Source organism: Scylla paramamosain, chromosome 4 (genome assembly GCF_035594125.1).
Source record: "Scylla paramamosain isolate STU-SP2022 chromosome 4, ASM3559412v1, whole genome shotgun sequence".
Taxonomy (NCBI): domain Eukaryota; kingdom Metazoa; phylum Arthropoda; class Malacostraca; order Decapoda; family Portunidae; genus Scylla; species Scylla paramamosain.
The window spans coordinates 39,044,527-39,062,278 of record NC_087154.1 but is presented as its reverse complement, the minus strand read 5'-3'; the positions used below and the strand labels follow the sequence as shown (position 1 = coordinate 39,062,278).

General features: G+C 41.0%; 1 protein-coding gene across 15 annotated transcripts; it reads left to right on the top strand.

Annotated features, from left to right (window-relative positions):
- Positions 1-558: 558 nt before the first annotated feature.
- LOC135100099 (uncharacterized) lies at positions 559-12,152 on the top strand. Of its 15 annotated transcripts, none has more exons than XM_064003045.1 (10): positions 561-701; positions 2,024-2,213; positions 3,511-3,590; positions 3,904-3,984; positions 4,171-4,273; positions 4,862-4,996; positions 7,057-7,248; positions 7,378-7,468; positions 8,401-8,632; positions 9,066-12,152. In XM_064003045.1, exons 6-9 carry the CDS (start codon positions 4,967-4,969, stop codon positions 8,448-8,450), a joined length of 363 nt encoding a protein of 120 aa, XP_063859115.1. In that variant the 5' UTR covers positions 561-701; positions 2,024-2,213; positions 3,511-3,590; positions 3,904-3,984; positions 4,171-4,273; positions 4,862-4,966; the 3' UTR covers positions 8,451-8,632; positions 9,066-12,152. The 15 variants fall into 15 exon arrangements, with proteins under 15 accessions (XP_063859124.1, XP_063859120.1, XP_063859129.1 ...); XM_064003051.1 differs by adding an exon at positions 8,101-8,149 and having other exon boundaries at positions 570-2,213; positions 8,443-8,632; XM_064003052.1 differs by adding an exon at positions 8,101-8,149 and having other exon boundaries at positions 570-2,213.
- Positions 12,153-17,752: the final 5,600 nt, after the last annotated feature.

Here is a 17,752-nt window from a genome sequence, read left to right as displayed (position 1 = left end):
TTTTTCTCCTTGTTGTTGTTATTGATGCTTGTTATTTGATTCATGTTGTTTTTGTTTTTTTTTGTTGTTTTTTTACTCTTGAAAGTCTAAAACCCCCGAAACGCACATTATGTCCGTAGAGTTCCTCAATAGCAGTTCATAAAAGGGGTTGTTTAACACCGCTACTGCTGCCCGGGGTACAAATTGCGTCTTTATAACGGGCTCACTTTTCACCGTACATTGACTTAATATTTGTGTTCTCGACCTTCATTTTTTCCTTTTTGGCTTTGTATTTATTTAATATTATATAATATTGATTATTTTTAAGGATTGATGCGTTTTTAGATAGCTTCCATTGATGTTGTTGGAAGCAGGTGGACATTAGCCAAGGGGAGAAAATGGAGAAATATTAAATCCCTAATATCACAACGAAATCTAACCAGAGAGGGTTCAGATGACATTTACATACAACATGCATGAATCAACATCAGCCACGACGAACATTGCGCAAAATTATTATGAATTAGTGAATATTTAGGTATTTATATTAAAAAAGCGGTATTTCGTCCAGCTCTTATGAGGCCCGTTGTATTATGTACACATGGGGGACAGACTGAGTGAAGAGTGAGAGAGGAGTTAGGCAGGGCTGTATATTGTCACCAACCCTTTTTAGCCTGTATACAGAGGAGGTAGCAGCCAGGATGAGAAGAATGAATGTAGGGGTAAGTGTGGGGGAATGATAAAGTATGTGTACTCCTTTATGCAGATGACGTAGTTGTTATGAGTGAATGGCAGATGAGCTTCAAAGTTTGTTGGATGTAGTGGATGGCTATGGTAAAGACTTTGGAGTAAGGTTTAGCAGTGAGAAAAGCAAAGTAATGATTGTGAATGGGTCAGAGGATGAAAGTAATGTGGTATGGAGACTTGGAGAGAATGAGTTGAGACAGGTGCAAGAATACAAGTACTCAGGGATGTGGATGAGTCCTAGTGGGTGTGCAAAGGCAAAGAATGAAAAGATAAATATGCTAAACCAGTGGGTAGGTCGACTGGGAAGCGCGGCAAGGATGAGAGCAAGTAAGTATGATGTGTTGAGAGAAGTGTGGAAGAGTGTGGCTGTCCCATGTATAATGTATGGTATGGATGTGATTGCATGGAAGGAAAATGAAATTGAAAAGTTAGAAGTGGGCCAGAATAGAGTAGCAAAGATTGGCACTGAGTCCACCGAGGGGCACAGCAGTTGAAGCCTTGAGAGGTGACATCGGATGGCGCACCTTTAGGGAAAGACTCACAAAAGCCACACAAGATTAGGCTTGAGAGAATGGATGATGCAAGAATAGCAAGGAAGGTGTACCTGTGGAATGAAAGTGGAAGCAAATGGAGGAAGAGATGCATGAGAATGACAGACAGGAGTGGATTGCAAGTTGTGTGGGCGATAAGAATGGCTGGTAGGAATCAAAATGAGCGTGAATGGGTGGTAACAAGAGGAGGAAGAGTGGGAGCCGAATGGGATGTGAGAAAATGGAAGAATGAGATAGACAAAGAAGTGAAATGTGTGGGACTGAATGAATGGAAGAATGAGATGGAAAGAAAGAAGACCCTGGAATGGTACAAGGAGAAAGAGGCCCTGAGGTATGAAAGGTGGTATGATGGAAGCCTGGGCGGTGATCTTCTCTTCCGAGCGAGGGCACAGTGTATGGATGTGAATGCGAGGAGTTACAGGTGGTCTGAGTCCCTGTGCCAGATGTGTGACATGGGAGAGGATGAGACGGTGGAACATGTGGTGCTGGAGTGTGTGCAGTATGCCAGAGACAGGAATGAGATGATGCAAGTGATACTGACTGAGTTAGGGCATGATACGAATGAAAGAGTGGAGAACACAGGAAAGGAATGGATGGTGTTGTTGCTGGGACTGTGTAGAGAGGCGAGTGAAAGAATGATTGAGGCTGTGAAACAGTTTCTGGAGAGAATGTGGCGTGTCAGGTGTATGAACAATTAGGATAGAGGATGCTGTTCGTTTCTCTCTTTTTTTTTTCCCCTTCTACAGGAGTTGTCGATCCAAAGGCCTGACTCAGGAGTGATCCTGTGCCACCTGTACCATCAAGATCAAGATCAAGACAACAGTTCCCTCGTGTTTACTACCACAGTGCATAGAAATCTTATCTTTTTTCGCAAATTTCCCAAGTAATTCCCCACCCCGGAGGCCGCCCCCAGTACCCCAGTTCCCTGCATCCATGGTGAGCCCCTGGGGATCCTGAGGCGCCGCGGGGGACCTGAAATAAGGGAGAAATTAAGGGAAATAGGGAGCCCCATGGTCACTGCACTGAGTCTCCCACGTTTTCCTCATAAGATTTTTGGTGTTTTTTTTTTAAGTTTTTCCCCTAATTTACGGTAATTTTTAGGGTTTTTTAGGGTTTTTTAGGGTGAGAATTTAGGGATTAGTGTTTGTGTTTTTTTGGGCTTCATATAATTTCGTGTTTTTTTCGTGATTTATTTAAAGGGTTCTGTTTTTTTTTTTTCCCACGTTTTTTAAGGAATTTTAAAGTTTCAGGGGTATTTAGGGAGTGGGCAGGTTCGGGTTGCCCTTAAACTTTGGTATCTAGGCTAAATTTGCTCGTTCTAGGGATCTTTTGGGGTAAACTGTGGTATTTTAAGTATTTTTATTTATTTAAAGGCCATTTATTTATTTAAGGTTATTGGTGGTATAATAAGTGTTTTTTTTTAGTGTTTTTGATCAATCTGTGTGTTTTTGGGTGTTTTGGAAGGGAATTGTGTGTTTTTTGGGTGTTTTTGTAGAAAATCTGTGTGGTGTGTGTTTTGGAAGGGAATTGTGTGTTTTTGGGGTGTTTTTGTGGAAAATCTGTGTGGTTTGGTGTGTTTTGGAAGGGAATTCTGTGTTTTTTGTGTGTTTTGAAAGGGAATTGTGTGTTTTTTGTGTGTTTTGGAGAAAATTGTGTTTTTTGGTGTGTTTTGGAGAAAATTGTATTCTTTTTTGTGTGTTTTGGAAAGAATCTGTGTGTTTTGGTGTGATTTGGAAGGGAATTGTGTGTTTTTTGTGTGTTTTGAAAGGGAATTGTGCGTTTTTTGTGTGTTTTGGAGAAAATCTGTGTGTTTTAATATGTTTTAGAAGATAATTGTGTGTCTTGTGTGTTTTGTGGAAATTCTGTGTGTTTTTTGTGTGTGCCTGTCTGTATCTGTCTTTCTGTCTGTCTATCTGTTTGTATCTATCAAACATCCTTTAATCTACATCTGTCTGTCTGTCTATCAATCTATCTATCTGTGTGTGTGTTTATCAATCTATCTATCTGTGTGTGTGTGTCTATCAATCTATCTATCTGTGTGTGTGTGTGTGTCTATCAATCTATCTATCTGTGTGTCTGTCAGTCTATCTACCTATCTGTGTGGGAACAGGCGTCTGTGTACCACCGGCTGCGGCACACAGTGGGCACCGTGGCACAGGTGAGGACAGTGGTGGTGGTGGTGGTGGCACGCCGGCTTATTTCACCTCCTCACTCCTTGCGTTTGTTACTTCAGGTTTATATTGTTATTCTTCAAGAGGTGAGAGAGGCAAGGGACGAGAGACGCAAGGGAGAGAAGCAAGGGAGAGAGACAGAGTAAGTAGCCTGGGAGAGGAGAGGGGAGGGGAAGAGGAGCGAGGGAGAGAAAGAGAGACGGGAGAAAGGCAAGCAGGGAGAGAGAGGGAGTCTGGAGGAGAGTTAAAGAATAAGAGAGAGAGAGAGAGAGAGAAGCCTGCTCCTTGCTCCTTGTTGAGTCATGATAAAAAGTTGAGATGCCTTACTGCCATATAACACTTCATTTATTAACATCACCAGTGCACCTCTCTACTTCTCTCTCTTCCAGCACTTGTAACTACCTCTCAATCCAGACAGTTTGGTGGTGACAAATCTCATTATTTCTCCTCACCAGGTTGACCCGTGTGGCTCCTCTCTGGTGGTGAAAGCAAGTGACGGCAAGATGGTGATGGTGACCCTGCCCAACCCCCTCCAGGTACTGCCATGCACCTTCACCACTGTCATTACCATCACCACCACCAGGAAATGCACAAGGGTGTGATAATGGACTACAATAGAACCAAACATGATAAAACACCTAGGAAGCAACTTTTATATAGAACATAAACACTTGCTAATATTAACCTAACTTAACCTAATTCCTCCTTTTCTCATCCTGCAGGAAAACTTGGAGGATGTGATTGAGGTGCAGGGTGTGGGTCAGGGGCAGAAGGTGACGTGCCAGAGTGACGTCACGTTCCCCCAAATGCAGGCCGGCAAGTTTGGTGAGTAGCTGGCCTCCTCCTTTTGCCGTATTCAGAAATGCTTTACTCTCTCACTGTGACTGTTTTTCAAGGCCACAGGTGATTAGCTGGGTGCTCAAGAGTGTTTCTCCTGTTAATTATGTAGAAATCTTGTTAATCTGTCACTAGAACCATAGAAACACTCTTGACATTCCTGTAGCCTCACCGTGATGAGAGAATGCAGAGGAACAGAAATAGCCAGGTTCTTAAGGGTGTTTCTCTTGTTAATCTGTCACTACAACCATAGAAACACTCTTGACATTCCTGTAGCCTCACCGTGATGAGAGAATGCAGAGGAACAGAGAACTAGCCAGGTTCTTAAGGGTGTTTCTCTTGTTAATCTGTCACTAGAACCATAGAAACACTCTTGACATTCCTGTAGCCTCACCGTGATGAGAGAATGCAGAGGAACAGAAATAGCCAGGTTCTTAAGGGTGTTTCTCTTGTTAATCTGTCACTAGAACCATAGAAACATTTGAAAACCCATGTCAATTCAATTAGAGTCTTTTGAAAGTATTAAGCATTACCGTTTAATATTTTGGCTTCCCTGACCCCACACCTCCTCCACAGCTGACGTCACCAGTCGTCAGTGCACGGCGGGTGCTGCAAGGGGAACTGCAGGAGGTGGACGTGTTCAGCATCTCATCCCTCCCTGCCCTCTCCCCTGACAGGAGCATGCCAGACCCAGGGGTGCCCAAGGAAACGGTTAGTTCTTGAGCTAGTGATGGAGTAGATGAATGGGCTCACAGTTAGAGGAGAGAAAGGAATGGGGATAGAGTTGAGGGATGGGGAAAACAAGTATAGATGAGAGAAGGAAGTGGGGATAAGGAGTCAAGGAATGGGGAAAACAGAGTAGGGGAATGAAGGGAGTGGAAATAACTGAAAGAATTATATAGCATGTTGCTTGATGCATTGATGGTTGTTGTTGTGTTGCAGAGTACGGGATGGGAAGCCAGGTGTCTATGTTTGGGTGTACTGTCTCTCTCTCTCTCTCTTTCTTTATCACTCTCTGTCTGTGTGTGTGTGTGTGTGTGTGTGTGTGTGTGTATGTAGTAGTTATATATGTGTGTTTGTTGCTGTTGTTTATGTTGCTTGTCTGTTGTTGTTGTTGTTGTTGTTGTTGTTGTTGTTGTTGTTGTTGTTGTTGTTCTTGCTTTCCTATCTGACTTTTTCATCCATATATGTATCTATCAATCAGTCTATCTGTCTACCTATCTATCTGTCTATTGATCTATCTATCTATCTATCCATCTATCTATCTATCTATCTATCTACCTATCCATTAATCTGTCTATCAGTCTCTCTATGTCTTTTTATCTCTCTCTGTTTTCTACCTCTCTATCTTTACATCTCTCTGTCTGTCTATTTTTCTCTCTCTCTCTGTCTTTCTATGTCTCTCTCTCTCTCTCTCTCTCTCTCTCTCTCTCTCTCTCTCTCTCTCTCTCTCTCTCTCTCTCTCTCTCTCTCTCTCTCTCTCTCTCTCTCTCTCTCTCTCTCTCTCTCTCTCTCTCTCTCTCTCTCTCTCTCTCTCTCTCTCTCTTTCTCTACCTAACTTAACCTAACCTAACTTAACGTAACCTAACCTAACCTAACCTAACTTAACGCAACCTAACCTAACCTAACCTAACCTAACTTAATGCAACCTAACCTAACCTAACCTAACCTAACTTCCGCTCTGCCAGACAAGGGTTACTACCTCTATGCAGACAAAACCTAACCAACCAGCTTAACCTGAGTCGCCCCTGGAACCGCCCCACCACAGAGGAGGAGGAGGAGGAGGAGGAGGAGACAGTCATGGATGAAGGGACGTCACAGATCATGCACATTTGCTTCCATATTGGGTGAGAGACTGCATTGTTTGTGAAGAAGACGAGGAGGAAGGTAGTTTTTCATCTCAGTTCTTGCACAGAATATTCAATAATTGGTCTGTTTCATGAAGGTAATGTACTTTCTCAAGGTAGTTTTTCATCTCAGTTCTTGCACAGAATATTCAATAATTTCTCTTTTTATGAAGACACCTTCCTCAACCTTTATTCACATATCACTCAAATATTGTCAAACCATCTTTTAAATCCTCAGCCTTTATTCACACTTCACTCAAATGTGTGTAACCATCTTTCACAGCTCCTGTATTGCTGAGTCATTAGAGAGCCTTAAAAGAAGACAGTCAGATTTATGGATGGGGATGACAGGTGAAAATAGACAGGTGTTTTTTGTACAGGGACTTCCACGTGGATAGAGGATCAACCTGCCAACCAAGTGAGTATGTGTGAGTATTTGTGAGACAGACAGACAGACAGACAGACAGAGAGAGAGAGAGGGAGGGATAGACTGACAGAGATGCAGAGAGAGAGAGAGAGAGTTTTAGACAGACAGAGAGAGAGAGAGAGGCATACATTGACAGAGAGAGAGATAGACAGAGGCAGGGTTAGACAGACCAAGAGGCATACACTGACAGAGAGACAGACAGAGACAGGGATAAAGTAACAGAGATGGAGAGAGAAAGAGACAAACAGAGACATTGAGAGATATTTCAGGGTGTGTGTGTGTGTGTGTGTGTGTGTGTGTGTGTGTGTGTGTGTGTGTTGATTTATGAAGAAGATGGCAAATAGTGGGAATTTTCTTATGTGTTTTGTACTTTATTTTCTTTGCTTCATTCATTTTTTTTCCCTTGTTTTTTTTTTCCATCTCAATTTCATTCATGTTTTTCCTTTCTCCTTCTCTCTCTATTCCTTTATTTTTTTCCTTTCATCTATATACTTCAGGTTGCGGTGGAAACTGGCGTACAGCTGTGCCTGAGCCTGCCGTGGACGCATTTCCCAGCCCCCGAACTGAACGGTCAACCTGCCGCCAATCTCAACTTCAACCAGAACAGCTCGGACACGGCTGGCCAGGACAACCACCGCAACACAGACATGCATGCACCTGATATGGACATGAAAATGGAGGGACAGGAGGTGAGGGATGAGAGGAACATGGGACGGCAGTGTTAGAATGATGGCAGTGGTCTTATATTTGATTTAGATTGTGTTTAATTTTGTTAGGTTTAGTTTAGACTCCATTCTCTGTGACTCTCTCCCCAACAGTCCCACGTGATGGTGTCCGACAGGGATGCCTCAGTGCAGGAGGGGGAACGGCAGGCAGAGACCCGCAAGCGCCCCTGGGAGAAGCCTGGAGGTAGGGAGGATGGTGTATGAAGCCATATATGAGTTTTTCGTACTATGTTAGGTTCATAATTTTATCAGGCGTTGTGGTTCCTGGTGTTGCTCCTGTGCTGGTGTCCTTGTCCTGGGAGGTGTTGTGAGTGGTACCCTTGTTGCAAATGACCTTAAAATTGATTACTGGAAGAAATGAGAGAGATGGGGACAAATAGAATGTTGACGATGATGATGAATGAGTTACCAGGAGTTGATTTGAAAGTTGAAGGGGAATGGAGTTAGACGTACAATTTTCTTTTCTTCCCGTAAAGTTGACAAGGTTTGGTATCTTTGTGTTCCTTTGCTCCCCACCCCCTTGCATCTTACTGCTTGTTATAAAGGCAGCTTCCCAAGTAAATTATGCTTTCTCTCCATTATCATAATATTAACCTAACCACAAAACAGTGCTAGAAGAAATGCCCTTATAGCTAACTCCAGGCTGAAAGATTCAAGCAATGTAGTGAAAGATATTCCGATAAGGAAGATAAATAGGAACTCTTTAAATTCTTAGCTAGGTGAGGGTGATGTCCATTCCCACCATCACCTGTTGAAGTCCTCCCCTAAGAGCCCAGTGAGCTGTACTTGGCCCTCTGTGACTAGTTCCAATTACAGAGTGGCCTGAGGCAGTGAGTGCTTGAGTGGAGCCTTCACACCACACCAGGTTGTGATGGTGGCGGCATCTGGGGCAGCAAGAAAGTGGCAGCCATTTCATTGTGTTTTTATAATCAGTAAAGAATTGAGAGTATAGATAGTGAGATTAGAAGGAGAAACACTGTGAGATTAGAAGGAGAAACACTCGTGAATTTGTCAGAATATGACCATGAACATAGTGAAGTATAGCTGATGATAATATACACATGAAGTGTCCTTGCCTTGCCATATCAAGCTTCTTTTGTATTTTATTTCTTTCAGTTAACCGAGCCAATGAAAGCAGAATCAAACTTTCCATTCCAGTCAACTGAACCTGTGAAAGTTCCCAATCCGGCCAAGCAGGTCTCAGAAGGTGCGGCGTCCATGCACCCCGTGATGGTGCTGCACCAGATGAAGCCTGGCCTGCTGTACAACACTAACCAGACCACCAGGGATAACAAGCCTTTCTTCACCGTCACCGCCGACATCGATGGCAAGGAGTTCTCAGGCAAGGGTGAGTTGTAGACTGACCAGGTGAGTCTGACAAGACAAAATAAGAAGCTTCTGTAGTACCAGGTGGCATCTCAAGGCAACAAAACCCATCTCTGTGTTTTGGGTACAGTCTCACATAGAACAGTTGAACTTGGAGGTCTCTGCAGCAGCATATCTTAACCCATAGTTACTAGGAATATATTTCAGTCACCAAGCAAGGATACTCTGATATCCTGTACAGCCTTGGAACTCCCTCACAATGAAATTATGTTGATTATTCTGAAGGAGAAAATAAAGCAAGTTTTAATCATCACTTGACTGAAGATGCAGATGTTAAGTCTTATCTTTCACTACATTACTCATTTTTTGCAGGAATATTCTTTAGCCTGCTGCAACATTTAGTCCTCTTGATCACTGACTGGACTTGTGCTAAGTGGAATTTTCTTTACTTGCAGGGACAAATGTGAAGAAAGCCAAGTTCTTCCTGGCCAACACAGCAATACTGGGACTGTACGGGGTAGAATCCACCTTTGAGATCTCCGCTTAATAGAAGTACTAGCTGCCTGGGTACTGGCGGCGGTGTGCGGGGCAGGCGGTCCCTCGCACACGTGGCTGTAGAGTCTGCTACGTGATAATGACAAAGTAGATAGGTAGCTACATAGTATTTTAACCTGAAGTCCTGTCTGTGAGTGTTGTCTTGTATGTTGCTGCTTGCTGAAGGCAGGGAATGTACTGAACTGGACCTGAGTGGCTTACAAAACTCCTGTGGAAAGGAAGTGATGGTCTGTGCTAAATGTTGCAGTCTGACGAGTGACGTGGAATTCAATTTTTCCACGTGTAAATTCTTCCAGTCCAGTGTTTACCTTTATTTTGTTCCAGCTCTGTTACTTAGTGCCAGAGTTAGAAGACTGACATTTAACGGAATTCTTATTTATGATTTTGACGTACTTTCTTTTCCCATTTATTTACTTAGCCCATGAAGTGTGGGTGCTCCTTGTAAATGGTCGGTGCTGAGCCTGCCATGAATGCAAATCAAATGCAGCTGATTGTGAAAGACAGGCACAGGAGAAGGGGTCAGTCACTCATTCCTGCTTGTGTCAGATCACTCATCTAGTGTTCTGCTGTGGAGTGGAGTGGGTGATGAGAGGGCTGTGGTGATGGGACAGTGACAGACAAGCCCTACTTACTGAAAACAAAAGTGTGCGAACTCATCACATCAACACTTATTTAGCTTCCTGACAAAAATGGCATCCAGTTTCAGATGTTTAAGGTATTTAACTCATCTATTTATTTAAAGGTACCCACTCTTTATGGGTTAAATGAAAGCTGTACTCTAGTTTAGCAGTCAGTCTCACCACTTGGTTTAATGTGAGCAGGTAAGGAAGCCCTAGAACCTGGCCCTTGGTTAGGTTCTGGTGACTTCTGGCTGGAATCTCAGTACCTTAATTTCTCTTCTGGTTGAAACTTTCTCCTCAAACACAACTGGCTGGAGCTGAGTCCTGGGATGGTCAGCTGTTTAAATATTACTACACAAAATGTTATGAGTTTGAATACATAATGAAAATTTCTTTAATGTGTATGTATGTAAAGGTTATAAAAGCAAGTATTTTTTTTCTTTTTCAATTTTTGTATATAATTGAGGTTAAGATGAATTTGAAACATTGATTGCAATTTATCAAGCTGGTGTTTTTGGTTTTGAAGGAAGTGTAAGTGCAAGAGGTATGAATTTGAAACATTGATTGCAATTTATCAAGCTGGTGTTTTTGGTTTTGAAGGAAGTGTAAGTGCAAGAGGTATGAATTTGAAACATTGATTGCAATTTATCAAGCTGGTGTTTTTGGTTTTGAAGGAAGTGTAAGTGCAAGAGGTATGAATTTGAAACATTGATTGCAATTTATCAAGCTGGTGTTGGTTTTGGTTTTGAAGGAACTGTAATTGTGCAAGAGGTAATCATTTGATCAGAGTGGAATTAATGAAGCAGTTTACCACACCAGTATTGTCATTCCTGCTCCCTGTGTGTCCACCTTACCTCTCACACCCTGACGTTTGCCTCAACGCCTTCATTTATCACCAATGCAGTTAGGTAAATTATCACTTATTACTATTTTCTCATATGAATTCAGAAACACTGTCAGCTTATCAAATAGTGTATCTGTTAATATAACCTTTTGTAGGCAACTTGTCCTGTAACCACCTATGACATTTTAGGCTCATTTTTGTACCAGCCTCTTCAACAGTTCTATAGCTTATGGAAAACTAAATTAACTTCCTATTCTCTCATTTCCTCTGTCCATACCAGCAGTTCTCATAGTACTCTCAATGTTGAAGGATGATAGCAGTCCAAGGGCAGAGCTAGTGAGTTTCTTTGAGTCTCCCCAATAATTGTTTTCTTTTGTAGCTTGCGGTGAAGAGGAGGATAATAGCGGTAATTAAAGGTTTAGTGATTATATGAAAAAAGTATTTTTATAAGGCGTGTATTCGTGGGAGTGATTTAAAAGTCTTGAAACATTTATTATAAATAGTCTTTACTTATTTCAACTGTAGTTTTCTCTAATCAATGGTAATACGAATAATAGAATTACATCATGTTGCGTCAGCCTACCAGTAACTCATAAGGTATCATACCCTAGCTTATAAAATATGTTAGTAATTTAGAATTCAATTATTAACTTCAACTAATGTCCAGCCTATATGCTCACCTTGCTAGCCAATTATTCCTGCATTTTTATTTAAACTCACGGTTCAGTAAAATTATTTGTGAAAGAAGAGAGAGAGAGAGAACTAGCTAAGGTTCCAATAACTTCAGATGCCTGTGGGTGTTGAGGGAGAGAGCACAAAATGGCGTCTCCCTTCCCTCTGGCAACAGGTGGGTCTCGTAGCTCTGAAATATTTGATTTTTCTTTTATTTAGAAGTGAATATTACTGTTCATGTTTATTATTCATGTCTAGTGAAGATATAGTGACTGTACGTGTTGACAGAATGGCGTCTCCCTTCCCTCTGGCAACAGGTGGGTCTTGTAGCTCTGAAATATTTGATTTTTCTTTTATTTAGAAGTGAATATTACTGTGTTCATGTTTATTATTCATGTCTCTAGTGAAGATATAGTGACTGTACGTGTTGACAGAATGGCGTCTCCCTTCCCTCTGGCAACAGATAAAATAGCCGGTGTTGGTCCCACGTGGAGACAGGCCACAGTCTTGGGAAAGCGTTAGCCATGTAATGTTTCTTTAGTCAAATATAATCTACTGTGAATGTGTTGTGAGCAATATTATTGCCGTAGAGAAGTGATGGAGGAAGGCTGTGACGTTATTTAGGGATATAACGGTGCCCAGAATGAATGGTGGTCTTGAGGAGTTATAAAAGTAATTATTTTCTTGTGTATTCGTAGTGTTAAGTAACGGAGTATAAGTGTATATGCCATACCAGAATTTCAAGTGTCATAGTGGGTCAATCAACCCAAAGAATCCCATCAGTATTATTCATTTAATTATTTTTGCTATTTTTATATTTTTCGTTCCTCCTAATAAAGCCACACTGTAGGTACTGTGTGATCATTAACCTCTCCTTACCCTCTGGCCATGACGATGAAGGCGAGAACCATTACCAATCAAAAATGTTTTTTTTTTTCTATTGTGTGTGCGTGCTTCTTCTCTCTTCCTCTTCCTTTCTTCTTCTTCACCGTGAAGATCTTTGCCTCGTCTCATTAGAGCTCTGATCGGACCGGTGAGGAGGAGGGAGGAGGGGGGAACCGGAGGGGGGGGATGGCGTTACATTAGTTTATCTTGCTCGTATTTACCTAAGGAACCATAAAGAGATATCAGCAGTTTAGGTGACGTGATGCTTCCTTCAGATTCATAAGGAGTGAATGTTGCGTCACCAGTGTTCAGATATCACGAAAAAGACACAATGAGAAAAATGAACCGTACATTTAAACAGGGAACGGAAAAAAAACACCGAATTCTGGCCAATATTTCTCCTTCCAATTAACGTAAACACTAGAACCGTAATTAACGGGGTGAAATGCATGTTGGCGTGAAAGAATGCATTAAAGAAGAAAGAAGAAAAAGCATCAGTTCATCTTAGCTCACGTATTTCTTACCCTTTTACTTCTCTCCTTCCATTAATTAAGGAGAAAAAAGTCATAAAAAATCTCAATATACGTTTGTTACCCTTTCAGTTCCATCCTTCCACGGTTTAAGAAAGGAAGGCTCTATATTAAGATACTAAGGGCGTTCAGTGGTAGGGGTCAGTGAACTCTTTTGCTAACTAGGCTATGGGTGTCCACTGTGTTCCTGGGCTAGACATTAAGGTTAAGGACATTAAGATAGGAAGGCTTTATATTAAGATACTATAAGGGCGTTCAGTGGTAGGGGTCAGTGAACTCTTTTGCTAACTAGGCTATGGGTGTCCACTGTGTTCCTGGGCTAGACATTAAGGTTAAGGACATTAAGATAGGAAGGCTCTATATTAAGATACTATAAGGGCGTTCAGTGGTAGGGGTCAGTGAACTCTTTTGCTAACTAGGCTATGGGTGTCCACTGTGTTCCTGGGCTAGACATTAAGGTTAAGGACATTAAGATAGGAAGGCTTTATATTAAGATACTATAAGGGCGTTCAGTGGTAGGGGTCAGTGAACTCTTTTGCTAACTAGGCTATGGGTGTCCACTGTGTTCCTGGGCTAGACATTAAGGTTAAGGACATTAAGATAGGAAGGCTTTATATTAAGATACTATAAGGGCGTTCAGTGGTAGGGGTCAGTGAACTCTTTTGCTAACTAGGCTATGGGTGTCCACTGTGTTCCTGGGCTAGACATGTTTATACACTGCTCTCTGCATTCCATTGTTTTCTTCAACACAACCACCACCACCATCACCACCACCACCGCCAGAGTGACACGTAGTGAGAATATTACTAACAGAGAGAGAGAGAGAGAGAGAGTATAACGGGAGGGAATAATGATAAAAAAGTTAGATACAATACTAGGAAAAACGGAACACACACACACACACACACACAGAGAGAGAGAGAGAGAGAGAGAGAGTATAACGGGAGGGAATAATGATAAAAAAGTTAGATACAAAAGTAGGAAAAACGGAGCACACACACACACACACACACACACACACACACACAGAGAGAGAGAGAGAGAGAGAGAGAGAGAGAGAGAGAGAGAGAGAGAGAGAGAGAGAGATTAAACTTTCTAAGCCAAGCCATACACACAACTATAAACATACATTCAATGATATCCTCTTAAACATAAATACACTCACACACACCACTACATAGTCCTTGAAATTTTATCGGGCCTGAATGTGACAGGAACCAACAGGTGAACTGATGGAAACCTTAATGTACCTCATATTTACTCATTGCTCACGTGCCACCAGCGAGGACTCTTTTCTGGCTGGCTCAGAATATAATAAATTTGCAATAAGGCGCATTTCAAATTGATTTCAGGACAAGTTTTTACTTTTTATAGATCTTTCAGAATGCAAAGAATAAATTTACGTTAATTCGCATGTTATTAATTTTGAGACTGATAGATTTCCATGCGTTTTGACTTACCCCGATTAGTTTCAAGAAAAAAAACAAAAAGAAAACTCATATTTATTCTTCTGTTGACATAGCTCGTGAAATAATAAGACAAGACCACAAGAATCATAGTGTACAGTCAACAAAACTCAAAACTCATGAACCAAGATGCAGTTTCCTTATATAACAAAATAAAAAAAATAAATAAACGATAATATGAGATGAGTACACAAGTTAAGATGGTACGTCTATTTCTCAGCACTTTTTCCCATCACTGACTGGCGATATTTCTTGCAGCATTCGTGGCAGGGGAGCATATGAGGCTTGCCTGAGGGGAGAACAAAGACTGGGGAGCGAAAAAAGAGCCGAGGGAAGCTAAGATGCCTTGAGCCAAAATGAAACGTTATTAGAGTTAGCCTGAGTTAGCCAGGCCGCCACTGTCTAGAGCGCGCCGGCATTCTGTTTATGTTTTTTAATGTTCTGAAGTGAATGACGCTCAAATATTAGCAATAACAGATAGATTAGTTTATTTGTTTACACGTGTGGAGTTTTAGAGGGTTTATTTTTCAGTGGTTAGCGGTTTATTGAAGGAAATGCGTCGCTATGTAGGAGTTTCTGCTATGGAATTATTACGATAGCTCTCCCAGTGTTGCCAGATTGGGCTACTAATCGCAAATTGGGCTACTTTCTGATGTGCTGCGCTACTAAATTTTGACGTCTGCGACTTGCGACTTTTTGGGCTACTTTGGAATGTGGTTGGGTTAATATATATGCTTTCGTCATAAAGTAGGTACACGTATTTTCTCTCAAAGATATCACTTAGATATTTTTGTCATCTAATTAAAGAATAAGTTTCCGATCTTTGTATATACCTCTGGGCAAAGTCATCGAAATTAACGAATATTTATAATGCCTATAAACTCTTTAGTCTTTTGATCCACATACATTAGCATTACTGATTAAAAAAATGAGTAATGAATGGTTGGCAACTTGGCTGCCGCAGTCCGCCAGGCGCGAGGTATTATACGTGTCTAGTACTGTCTACTTCACGTCTCCACGACAGTATACGGTAGCTTCCTTCGAATTCCGCTGCGAACACATCACACTCACTCCTTTGTATACCACACGTGTCTTTATTCTTTCTTCTACACCCATACCAAGATTGTGTGTTTGTGTCTTGTCTTCAGTTAAAAAAAGTTCTCGCTAGCTACTGCAGAAAAAGGAGGAGGAAGAGATAGATGTCTGTGTGTGAATAACTGAGGGATAGCAAGTGGGAGAATAAGAACAGTGAAGAATAAAAAGACACGTAAACCAGCACAACACGGAGGACAAACAAATGAGGAAGAGGTAGTGAGTCTGTGTGTGAATGAATAACTGGGGCATACCAAGTGAAGAAGACGAAGGAGGAGGAGGAGCAAGAAAAATAATTAAAGAGTTTGTGTGTGTGGGTAACTGTGACATAAGATGTGAACAAGAACTGTGCATAAGGCAAACCAGTGGAACATAACAAAACTAAAGACTCATAAGAAGACGATGAAGTAGAAGGAGTTTGAGTGTGTGTGGGTAACAGTGACATAAGACGTGAACAAGAACAGTAAATGAGGCAAACCATTGGAACATTACAAAACTAAAGACTCATAAGAAGTAGGAGGAGAAAGGAAAATTAATTATTGAGTGTGTGTGGATAACTGTGGCATTAATAAAATAATAAGAACATTAAAATATAACAATAGTGAAATAATACAACAAACAAACAAAAGACAAAAAATAACAATAAGAAACAGAAAGAAAAAGAAGAAGGTAGTGAGAATCTGTGTGAATAACCGTACACAGAAGAAGAAAGAAAACGAAGAAAGAAAGAAAAGAGAAAACAACAGAAAGAAAAACGAAGAAAACAAGATAAAAAAGAAAAAAAAAAGATAAAGGAGAAGAAAGTACAAGATAAAGAAAGAACAAAAATAAAACGAAGGAGAAGGAAGGACGGAAGGAAGGACAAAAAGACGAAGGAAAGAAGAAAGGACACAAACCAATTCTCAACACCCACCACCACCACTAAAATTTCCGCACCCTCAGTCACTGACCAACAGTTGTGAGACGTACTGCTCATAGTTGCTGTCCATTATTAGCGTGGTACATAGACTGTGGCCGCTGAGACTTGCAGAAATGGGGAAGTGGGCCAGATATTCTAAGTGGTTCCAGTGTAGTTGGTTGAAAGAACCACAGTTTGAAAAGTGGCTTGTAGAAGTGAAACATGATGATAAAAAAGCTTACTGTAAAGTGTGCAAAGCCGAACTCAGGGCACATAAAAGTGATCTGAAAAAACACAGTGAAACTGAGAAGCACATTCAAAACATGAAGAAAATTCCTAGTGCTAAGCAAATGAGTGTGAAAAGTCTCTTTCAGAAAGTTGACACAAATAAGAAATCTGAGATTAAATTGTCAGTTTACGTTGCTTGCCACTCTTCCATTCAGTCAGTTGACCATTTAAGTGAGTTATGGAATGATCTGCCGTGTACTTCAAGTACTGAAAAGTTGCGGTTGCACAGAACAAAATGTAGTGCACTTATCAAAAAAGTAATTTCACCAGCTTTACTTGCAGAGCAAGTTAGTGATCTGAAAAATTCTCCATTTTCACTTATATTGGATGAGTCTACTGATATCGCATGCGCAAAACATTTGTGCGTATGTGTCAGGTACTACAATGTAAGGCTTAACAAAGTTGTGTCGCAATTCCTAGGGCTTATACCAGTCACAAGTGCAACAGCTGAAGCAATATATCAGCATGTGAAAGACTACTTTAATGAAATTGGAGTCAATTTAAATCACTGCTTTGCCATAGGGACTGATGGAGCTTCCAGCTTGTGTGGACAACACCACTCATTCTACACACTTTTGAAAAAGGATATTCCAGATTTAGTGTTAGTGAAGTGTGTCTGCCATTCTCTGCATCTGGTATGCAGCCATGCTTCAGAGAAAATGCCATCAAATATAGATTATATGCTAAGAGAAACATACAACTGGTTTCATAGATCAGCAATCAGACGTGAAGCATACCTTGACATATACAAACTGCTTAATGATGGTAATGAGCCCCTACAGTTAGTACCTCTTTCTGGGACTAGATGGCTAGCCAGAAGCAACAGTGTGAAAAGAGTTCTGGATCAGTGGGATGTTTTGAAGACACATTTTGAAATAGCTTCTTCATCTTGTGGTAAATATCTAGCAAGGGAACTTCATTCAATGTATGCTGATCATTCAAATGAGTTGTATTTCACTTTCTTGAAACCTGTTCTAAGTCAGTTTGAAAAGATCAACCTTCTCTTTCAAAAAGAAGCAGCAGACCTTTGCAGTCTCTTGAATGAATTGGAAAATCTAACATTTTCAGTGCTCAGAAGAATAATTTATCCAACGAGTGTAAAACTTGATGTGGATATGAATTTTAAGTCCATTTTTCTTCCACTTGAAAAAGTAGACTTTGGGTACGAGTTTACTGTGCTTTTGGAAAACAAGAGGAAGATGAACTTGATTTCAGAGGAAAACAAGCATGCCATACAAGCTAGATGTCACGCGTTTCTCGTAAAAGCATCTGAAGAACTTCTTGCTCGTGTC

Coding starts and splice junctions, on each gene's coding strand:
- LOC135100099 (XM_064003045.1), top strand. CDS start 4,967: ATGCCAGACCCAGGGGTGCCCAAGGAAACG. Junction 4,997..7,056: donor CAGGGGTGCCCAAGGAAACG/GTTAGTTCTTGA, acceptor TATATACTTCAG/GTTGCGGTGGAAACTGGCGT. Junction 7,249..7,377: donor TGAAAATGGAGGGACAGGAG/GTGAGGGATGAG, acceptor TCTCCCCAACAG/TCCCACGTGATGGTGTCCGA.